The 10,878-nt window shown below is 43.7% G+C and overlaps 1 protein-coding gene and 1 pseudogene across 1 annotated transcript; one reads left to right on the forward strand and one right to left on the reverse strand.

Annotated features, from left to right (window-relative positions):
- Nucleotides 1-4,125: 4,125 nt before the first annotated feature.
- LOC128712405 (uncharacterized) lies at nt 4,126-4,663 on the forward strand (annotated as a pseudogene).
- Nucleotides 4,664-6,764: 2,101 nt separating this feature from the next.
- LOC128711195 (protein limb expression 1 homolog) lies at nt 6,765-8,188 on the reverse strand. Its single transcript, XM_053806061.1, has 4 exons — nt 8,116-8,188; nt 7,743-7,906; nt 7,244-7,437; nt 6,765-7,131 (listed from the first exon to the last, which is right to left on the reverse strand). The coding sequence occupies exons 1-4, from the start codon at nt 8,186-8,188 to the stop codon at nt 6,765-6,767; spliced, it is 798 nt and encodes a 265-aa protein (XP_053662036.1).
- Nucleotides 8,189-10,878: the final 2,690 nt, after the last annotated feature.

The following is a 10,878-nucleotide window of genomic DNA, read 5'->3' on the forward strand; positions in this document are numbered from 1 at the left end:
AATCAGGACACATAGAAGAATCTGTTCAAATTAATAGAAACATCAATAAAAATAGAAGAATGTAGCTTTTTTTTGTATCTATGGAGTTCTTAACCCGCAGGATTCTCTCAAGGAGTCCCCAAAACCGCCAACAATCGTGTGCCGTCGATTAACTATCTAATATCACGACCTTCTTGAGGGACGCATCAACGCCATCACTCCGTTTTAATTTGGACCAACCTCCTCTGTACATGTGGACGACCTCAACGAACTCTCGTCGTCTGGTCGTCCGGTGTCATTCTCATGACATGATCAATCCACTGGAGTATGGCAAGTCTAATTCGATGTACGGTAGTGAGTTCAGGCTGAACGATCGTAGAACACAGAGCATTTTCCTCTCGAACGCGGCTAAGAAGCTTTTGTCAAATTGGTACAGAGTCCATGTTTCAGACGTGTCTACCAAGTACTGCATAAGTTCTATGAACCAAGAAGGTTCCAATTTCGAACGACTTCTAAGGTGCGATCGCCTTCATGAACGTACGATCACCTGATAAGTTTATAGCACCAACGTATGAGCCTCTCATGGATGCGGGGTCGTAGACAAGCTTCCTACATGTATTACGATGTACATTATTCTTACATATTGTACAAACCTATCATGTCGAACTTGTAGAACAAACAGTTAAACACCCTCTCCATCCCATTCGTATCCCAAACTGCATCCACAAAACATGTGGCCCCCATGTTGAGCCTGTGCGAATTGGGAGTTGTACGCCGCAATTAAAAAGGAATGCTGTCAGAAATAGGCAGATATAGCCGGTAAAGGTGTTTTTTTTTAATTTGTTTCTCCCCCCCAAAAGAGTCTCCCTGATGAAAAACTAGTTTTGTATCCTGTGTGCCAAAATGAAAGCCAACCATTTTGATAGCATGAATATTCATCAAGAGAAAGGTTACAGTTTTTCCATACGTGTGCAAAACACGTTAAACGCGTTTACTGTTACAAAGGTGGCTGAACTCTCTGGTTCTCCCGCAAGCGTGCGTGACAGGATTGCTCAATTCGTCGTCCTGAAATGCATGTTTAAGGAGAGCATTTTTCCTAAAACGCATCCTCACATGTTGTTGAGTGAAACGGGAAAACACAAAAAATGGAGAACCCGTACACCAAAAATATTGCATTAAGTATTCTGCCGCGGAACGAAGGCTTTCCCCCCAAAACACCCCCTCTTCTACTCCTCCCCATCTGCTCACCACGTGTTTCGTAAGATCTTAAATGAAAAAGTTTGCTTTTGGGGACCAGCGGGAGAGCAAAAAAAAAACTTGAAATGTGTTAATGAGCTTTTCATCCAATAATAATGATGGCTTTTCCCACAGATCATTCAACGGAAATTCTGACCCAACCGCGCAGCGTTCCAAAGTAAGCAACCTGCATCTGCAGCGTGCGGTGCGCTCTGTTTTGCACTCCGCAAAGCCTTTTTTCGTAATGCTGTGGACTGTTTTTCTTCAGTTTCGGTTCCTCCTGAGATCCTCCCCATCTTCCGCTCCTCCCCCACTCCATCCCGGGTCGATACGAAGAAGGAAACAAAGACACACTTCCCTCGCTTCTTCGGTCACGTATTTTGTGGTGGCCGTGGCATGGCGGCCACACGGGTACGTCGGCCGCACAAATGTACGGGACGGCAGGTTCACAAATTGTGCGCGAGGTTCACTCGGCGAACTGTTTTACACTTGTCCGCGCTGTATAAGGACGTGAGCAAGCGGACGCTGCTGCAAACTTGTTGACGAAATTGACCATTTTGGAAGACAATTGAGATCAGCGAGGACGAGCCTCCCCTGCCCGGGGGCGGGTGGGTTTTGATGGGGGATGTTTAGGGGCCACGACCTCTTTGGTAATTAAACGTGATACATTTATTTATTTTAGCAAAATGACACTCGCTCACACCGGGAGGGGAATCGGACAATCGGACACGAACCAATTTTGTTGCTTTTTTGGGGTAGAGTGCACCAATCGCCGGTTATGCTGTTGGAGTACTTCATGTCTGCTAGTAGAGTCATTGAATCAAGCTCGGAATGTTACAGGGTTTTTAAAATAAAAATTATACTTATGAGATGAAAAATATTCATCAACATTTAAACTCATTCTAACAATAGATCTTATGTGTAATATCAGTAATCAGCTTACATTATTGGGGTGGGGGAAATATATTATACCACAAAACGGGACCAATTTGTAGCGTTCCAAGATGCCTCCAACACCAACCCTGCACTGCACCCAGCACTGGGCCATGCACCGTGGGCATCGATACCGTGCCGGAGACTTGGGGTTGTCGGCCGAAAGAAACGAACCCGAAAATGTAAAGAATAAAAATTAAAATTTTAAATTACGCCAAAGACTCCTTTTTGCTTCTGCGCGCGCGCGTCACAAACGCTTCTTCCCGCGTATAAAATGGGAAGGAAATTCCTGCGTGTGTGTGCACGATGGCGCGCGCGCTCGCTCCTTCTTCACCCTTTGCACAACACGGTTCGCATAGCGTGGCGGTCATCCATCGTGCTTGGCGAGCATGGGCGCTGAAAGGATGATTGGTGGCCGGTTGTAATGCGTCCCAGCGCCGAAGATGCGCGTTGCCACTGGCGGATGGCTAGTCAAAACGATAGCGAACGAGTGAAATGAGCGACAACTGAGGGACGGCAGGATAAAAACGGTGCTCGTTCGGTGTGTTGCATGATGCTGCAGCGCAAACGGCCACAACGCTTAAGGAGGTGCTTGTTATCGCTGTCGGGAGGGTGACCAGGTTGCGAGTGCGTTAGGAGTTGCAAGTAATGGCCAAATGGACAACCGTCCGTTTTTGTCGCACGTTTTGCTTGATGTTATATATTGGAAACATTTAAAACATTTCCAAAAACCATCGCTAGGCCTCCAGCTTGAGCGGACTGTTTTGCGTAATTTTCAGCACAAAAATAAGGTTAGCCGGGTCGGTTTTTTGTTTGCTCAAATACCTGAGTAATCATTGCAGATTGCAAGCGTTAGCATTTAGGGGGGAGGATTTGATAGGATGCATCAAACAAAAAGCCCAAACCGCAATGCGCACAAGAACATTCCCAGCTGTAGATAATTAAATAACATATATGAATGCTTGTGTGTTTATCGTTGGTCGATTGGATTGTTTTTTTTACCCGCCGGACAAGACGAAAATTGTAGAAGCTCCGAAATGACAAATGTCGGCACGTTTTACGTTTCTGACGACGACCTGCAGTAAGAAACGAGAGTTGTGCGTCGAGAGGGTCGCAGTGTTCTTTTTTTGGGAGCCAAATTTCTACACAATGCGCTAAGAGACGCGAGTGAAGACATTGAACGAACGGATTGTTGCCGGGAATGTGGAAGTGCTCAAAATGAACATTTAATGTGCTACCAAACGTTCGCTTTTCTCCTTCCCGTGTTTTTTGTACACCTACCTTACTGGGGTCACCCCTCTAGGAGCTGGTGCTGCTAAATCAAAAGACTTGCGAAGTGAGCTGATTGAATTTAATTGCAATCAGATGTAAAAGTGCAAACCTTCGCTACCGCTGCCGAATCTGTATCGTTTTGACGCCAAAGGAGGTTTCGGAAGTCGTTCATGTTGTTGTTTCGTAATTAATGCACTCAAGGTGGCGGTGTAAATGATTTGTGGAACGATCACTGCACGATCAGGCAGCAACAGCAATTAATTCGCCATTCGCCTCCAATGCTGTCGTTAAAGTACTGCATTCTTTTTTTTAACAGCGGTTGCTCTGTTGATCATCTTTCTAGAAAGTGTTGACGTGTTTGAATGGCCTGGCCAGAACCTGTCCAGAGATTCAGTTGGTTTGATGAGCAAAACAGATCACACTGTTCGATGGTTACGATTGTCAGATGGACATCGTTTTCCAAGAGTCCAACGAGTGGTACACCGATAAGAACAAACTGATCGCAAAACTCGTACCTGAACGATGGTGAGATAGATGAGCTTCCCTTTTGAAGTAACCAACACATAAGAGATCTTTTCATTAAAACAATTTAGTCCTCAGCGGACAGTCGTGAAGGGCCCCAATACGAAACTCCAAATCGTCGCCAAAAATTCACGAAGAGAAAAGATTCTGTGTCTATGTTTCAACACCATATGCTGATAGGATATGAACGTAACGCGACATTTGTGGTATTATTCTTATAACCGAGGTTTCGGCCAACTGTTCATTTGCCATCTTTATCTCTGTCCCATAGGTGTGAATATAGTTGAACGAAGTGCCTAACTCTAATTCTTCTCTAGTTTTAATGTAATTACTTCCCTTTTGAGTACCAATTCTTCATTGCTCAATCACTGCCAACACTGTATCCGGCCAACTTGTGAACGAAACGTTACTCCATAGCAATCAAGCGCCATTTGCATTGGTTTCTGCAAGCCATTGGTTGCTAGGCGATTTTGGTTGGTATTGCAATCGAAATATAATTGATTTCTATTGATACGCTATTGATCTCTAATGATTGACTATGAAGATAAAGCACATCGTTAGGCCAGTGCACGTGAAGATGTGTGTTTAGTACTCACCTTGTATGATATCGTTGCAGCACAAAGATGTGCTTATCGCATTTACAACGATCAGTACCTCGCTTACGCTGTTTGTATTGAGTAAAACAGCATTTAATCAGTGTAGAAATGTGTACAAATCTTAGACCGAGAAAGCCAACAACACTCAGCAAATTATGTTCGTATTAAAATTCATTTATTTGTCACGCTACAGGGAGCTCTTTACAATTTCCGTTTCTGTTTGTTGCGTTTGCGATTGTCTGCTGTAAACAAAATACATAACGGAGCATATTAGGTTGATTTAGTGTTGATCCTCGCTCTGTACTGTTAGTTTTGGGCAACAAAGTGTGCATTGGAGCGATAAAAGGCTGGCGGAATTGATGGAAGCAAAAAGTAAAGTAAAACCCTTTTAAAAAAAAACTCGCGCAACACATTCGGCGCAAGTTTCGTTGTACAATTATTGCAAGAAGGTTGCAACTGCTGCTGCTTGGAACTAATTTTAGCCGATTTTCACATCATGAACACAGATCGAATTGGTCAGTTGCGCCTAAAGTTATGTTAGTTTGTATCTTTTTATAGCTTTTGTTTTCTTAGTCCTTTTTACTGCCATGTACCATTTACTGGTTGAATGCCGTTTCGTTCTATTCGTGTTTGCCGCATTAAACATATAATATTAAATTTAGTTAAACATAAGAATCACAATTTCTTCGTTTAGATTTGTTTTATTAGAGTTTTAATTTCATTTTTTTGTGTTTTTCTTTTCTCTTTCTCTCTTTCTTCTCCTCTGTCGCTTCTTTTTAACACCGTCGACTTACACACGTTCCCTTTCAATTAAGATTAAAATTTGGCCGAAAGTTTTTGTGTTTTGTTTGTTTTGCTTTTCGCTCGAATAAAATAAAAAAAATTCCTTTACCTAGCCTTAGCCAACGTTCAGTTGTAAATAAAACCGCTTTTGTTTTGTCTTTTTTGTTTTGTTTAAATAAATAGCGTCATGACGAAAAAAATAATAATAAATTTTGCGTTTTTTGCACATTTTTACCTAATCTTGTCGAATTTATAAAATCACATTTTGTTTATTACTTGCAAAACATGCATATGATTAGCGCAATCAACAACAATGTTTTTCGTTTTTTTTCGTTTTGTTTCGTTTTAAAGGGAAAGAAGACAATAATATAAAAGCCAGTCTGCAAAGTGTACCTTGTAGGGGAGTATAATAATAAGAAAATAATAAACCGATCCAATTTGCGTTGCACAAAACGTATGAAAAGGTATAAAATTCGTTTACACATGCATTTCGTTCTCTTTCTCTCTCTCTCTCTCTCTCTCTCTCTCTCTCTCTCTCGCTCTCACACGCACACACCCGACCCACACATGCGCCGGTTTTTGTTTGTGTGCTGCTCTGTCCTTACAGTTCAACTAACTTATATGATCGGAAACGCTGTACCGATTGAAACGATTCCGCCGTTGTCCGTACTGACTCTATATATGATTGTGCTCACTGTTTATGTACAAGTCGCTAGAGAATGCTGCCGTTCATTGTAAATGTTCGAAAAAAATGGCTCGATTAGTTACAGTGGAAAGAATGGTGTATGAGAAGACATGAGGACATGGAACTCAACGGAGCACACACGTGCAAATGATCCGTTAGGAAAGTGTTAAAAAGAAAAATTATACTTTACGATTGATAAGAGATTTAAGAATCTTATTAGCCAAAGAGATGAGAACAAATAAAGTTTATGATGCTAGGAATGGATCGCCAATTCCAGCATGTCCTTAATGTAGCGCAACAATCGACTGTTGCATCTAGATACGTATGTGTTTTGTGATACGCGTCGATCACGCTGCAATGCCTAACAATTGTATGGTGGAGTCGCATCTAGCGTAGCACAGCTTATTGTGATACAAGATAAACGTTTGCCGTTCGAAACAATAAACGTAATCGATCGTGCAAAATAATAACAAATCGTATTAAGCAGCAGAATCGGCGTACAGGGCATTGCCTGTTTCGCACCACAGCGCGTCTGCTTGTGATTGGCAAATGTTATGTAAGCGAACGCCTAGCCGCGCCACTAAGCGACGCGGCCAGCCACTAATGAAGTTCATAAAATTAAACAAAAGCCTAACAAAAAAAAAAAAAAAGATTAATAATTATCTTGCTGCATGTTTGTTGCGCGACCGGCCGTCTACGTACGGGGGTGGGGAGGAAGGACGGGGATCAGAATCGATGGCTGCATCGCTCTCTCAGCTTCAACTGTTGATGTTGCTGCCACCGGTAAGCTGGTTGTGCGCCATTTGCAGGATGTCTTTCTTCTCCTTTGGGAACCGCAGTTCCCGTCCCGCCAAACGGGCAGTCTCTAGTTCTCTCTCGGCTATAGCCAGCTCCCGGCTGAGCAGGCCCGGATTTTCGTGCTCCCGCTCAATCCAGTCAAGCGCCATCTGTTGGCGCATCTCGTCGTCCAGAGATCGGTTAGAGTAGTGGGCGACCACCTCCTGTCGCGAGCATTGTCGTTCGCGCATCGCCTTGAGCGAACCGTTCCAGTGTAGCAGCTGGAACACGGTCATCAGCTCCTGGAACTCCAGCATGGTGCGACCTTTGTTGGTTTCCAGCATAAATCTAGGCGGGAGAGCGGATAAAAAAACGATTTTGCGACACCGTGTTAGATCAATGGTGAACAAGAACCAAATGAAGATGAGTATCATACGCGAGCAATTGTGATGAGAATTACCTGAATGCGCCTATGCCGGTATCGGGACCATCGTCCTCTTGGTTCTGTTCACCTTTGAAGGATGCGCGTGCTTCGGTGACGGCTTTCTCGATAAAATCATCACTGATACGCCGGGACGGGTGTTCGTTGAATACGGAATTCATTAAAGCTATCTTCGCGGAGCTTCGCCGAGCTTCTGCTTTCGTAGGGCAATTCTGTGAATTAAAGAAGAAAAGAACGATAAGTTCATCAAAAAAGTAACGAATTCCTGGCGATTTAAGTTGAACTAGAGTGTTCCTGAGGTAGATCTAGATTTTTTTTTTCACTGCCTGGAAGTTTGTAAGTTGAAATTGATCCCTTTCATTGCTTTCTTGACAGTCACTCAGCAAGCTTTTGTAATGCATAGTGCTTTCACAGTGCCAGTCGAGAATGTTTTGATCAGAATCATTTTTCGTTTACAAAAATCCCTGAGTTCTCCACAATTGTTTGTATAAGGAATTTCACAAAAATTCTACAATACCTGAAAACTTCCGAAACAGCTTCCACCGGGCAGGGTTACATAGCACACGTACGGTTGGCTGGTGGACGGTATGGATTCGTATATCACTAGAGCACCATTTTTAAGGTCGGCACCTCGCGCTGCTTTCATTTGCCAAAACTCCTGCAGTGCCTCCACGACGTTCACTGGAAGTAAGATAAGCAGATACGGAAACGAAACGATTAGCAAAACGTTTAGCAAAGCACTTAAGTGAATTTCTGTGTTTACATTGCGCCACGCTTTAAATAGAGCTGACCGATTGCGAATAAAAAAAACAAGAGGGATAGCGCCGAAACACATATCTAGCAATGAAGTGCTATAGAAAAGATAACTCAAAAGTTTGTCTAACGCTTACCACCATAATCGCCATCATCGTACAGTGCCGGAATGTGTGGAATGGACCAGATTGGTTCCTCCGGGTAGACCATCATTTTTGCAGTGGGTGAAAATGGTTTCCAATTTGTAACCCGAAAACCCCGAACCCTGGAACCCCGACCGACCAAAACCTGGCACAGGGGTGGACCAGAGACACGACCGACCAGCTCCGTTACGAGCTCTCGTGGGAGTAGTGAATGTTGACGGTTTTCGATGGTTTTTTTCCCCCCTGTGTACACGGTTGTCTCCTACACGTATGGTCAAGTTGGTATACGTTTCGGTTTCGGGGTGCCGAAGTCGATGATCTTTTGTGCTAATGTTCACCGCGCACGAGCCCAAGCTTGTTCCGATGTTTGGTATCCGGTGTACCGTTTCTGAATGTTGGGTTTATTTGTTCATTCAGAAGATGAACTTCTGCCGGGATCAACATCACACAAAATCGGCCAAAAATCAGGTGTTGTCGCTTGGTTGATTTTACGTTCGCGTAGGCACAATTATAAACACTTCCCAAACCGCTTGTTTCGCTATATCCTGGTGTGATGCGTATGTTTGAAACAGGGAGTTAAAATAAGGTTTAATAATTGCTGCTGTCATTCAATAAAACTCTCGACTCACTAGTTCAAAGTGAGCCACAGTGAGCATATTAGTGGAATATGAGCTAGATTTGTGGGTTGGAAAAAAAGTCTCAAGTGCGTGTTTTTCAGCCGAAGAAATTCCGAAACAAAGGCCTTAGTTCGGGGCCAAGATGCTATGGTTCTTGTTGGCGGAATAAGAATCATTCAGTGCGGACTTGTAAAAGCATGATGAGTGTTTTTGTTTCTCAAAAGGAAGGGAAGAATTATCTTCTTAGCACTTGAGTGGCCCCTAATTATGCTACCAAGTGCCCCGAAAGTTTCGTTGGTCGCTTCCGGTGTTTACTTAAAGCATTTTACAATGTTTTTTGTTGTTGTGTTGTTGTTTTCTTCCCTTCGCTCTTCCCTCGGGGCGCTCTCGGGGATTCCATTCTACTGTTGCTCCGTACGATTCCAAGCTAGTCATTCTACAGTTCAATCAAGCGCATCATAACAAAAGCAACAGTCTGTACCGAAAACCGTATCTTTTCGTGTCCTTTGCGTTACAGTTTCGTGGAGGGAGAAAGCATTGAGGATAATACCAATCTCGATCGATAGTGTTCGGCAGCTCGGTGGTGCTAGGCGGGCGAAAAGAACAACCACGCGGGGAGATGAATTAAAAGTGCCCAAAGCACCAGAAGCATCACAAGCAGCTTCCAAAAGAAACAAAGCGTACAAGCGAATCGTAGCTGAAATGCACAGATAAAAGCAGTTCAATCAAGTCGGAATATTTTATTGCTTTCCCAGATTTTATTTGCTCTTGGCTTCCACCCGGCTTCTCTCGTCCGGATCAACCGGACGTCGAACTACCCGCCACCGCCGGACCCTCGGTGCCGCGGTCGGTGTCTCGACCAAACGGCTCAACCGAGCAGCGTCCGAAACGGGAGAAACAGAGACAAGATGAATATTAATTTCCTTTAAAGTCGTAACAAATTCTGATGAAGTCAGTACCAGTCCAAAACCCGGGGAAGGAAAACGGTACATGGAAAGCGAAAAGCAGACGAGCCCGAAAAAGAGAAAGGAAATAGTAGGCAAAAGGCTTCCCCGCATGTCCCCCACCCGGACCCGGAGAAGAGCGAAAAAGAAGAAAAACAACAACAACAAAAACAGGACAAGAACGTGAGGAAATAAAAACATTAGAGGTAATTATTATTGTTTAATCAAGCGATGTGTTTTTAGTGCGACAGAAGTTGATCAATCTTTTTATCGCTAACGCGCACCACAGCACTGGCCGCGCGGTCGCTCGGAATCACGAAACCAATGAGTCTGGATGAGTTATTGAGGTTAAGCGTGTGGTGTTTTGCCTTTGATTTTCGATTTGACCGAATTAACGAGAAGCCACTCCGGGGGGAAACCAATGGCGTTATGTGATTTCTCAGGCCTTGTTTAGAGATGAAAAAAATCACACACACACACACACACACACACACACACACACACACACACACACCGGAGGAATACGTTTGCGCACGTTGCGTTGAGCTGTGAGCGGAGAGCGCAGCTATAAACAAAGAACTTGATCGAGTCGGTTTTGTAAGTGACGAACCCCACATTCGTCAACTGTGTTATGTTTTTTTTTTGTTTGTTGTTTTTCCGTCAAAACTTCACAGCACCCAAGATCATTGATAACGGTTTAGAAAATGTATAAACCACCAAAAAAAAAAACAACAACATTGTTTGCCGATCCGTAAGCAAGCGTTTTGTGTCCGATGTAGCCAGATTTGCTGCAGTGTTCAGCATTCTTCCGCCGACTAATTGAATTATATATATCGGCGGGTATTTACATAAATTAAATTCGCAAGAAAGAAATCTTCACTGGTTTGCGAACTCTGTGTCCGTGTGCGTGTGCATGGCGGTATGTGTATGTCGTCTTTTTTTTTGCTGCTTTCATATTTTCTCGTTCGAGTTCATTCTTTCACCAAACTCCACTCTTGTCCAGGGCGTTCGATATATACGCTTTCTTTCGCACCACCAGGTTGTGCAGGATGTGGAGTTTGGCGGCCGTGTGAGCCCAACTCTTGTCTCTCTTTCCATCTGTCACATCGCAACGATGCTTTCTTTCGCCAATCTTCTTTGCGGCCACTTCTTGGATGCTGTCCTCCGGTTGGTGGTGTTGCTGCCGCTGCCGCTAA

The sequence above is a fragment of the Anopheles marshallii genome, chromosome 3, assembly GCF_943734725.1.
Source record: "Anopheles marshallii chromosome 3, idAnoMarsDA_429_01, whole genome shotgun sequence".
NCBI classification, from domain to species: domain Eukaryota; kingdom Metazoa; phylum Arthropoda; class Insecta; order Diptera; family Culicidae; genus Anopheles; species Anopheles marshallii.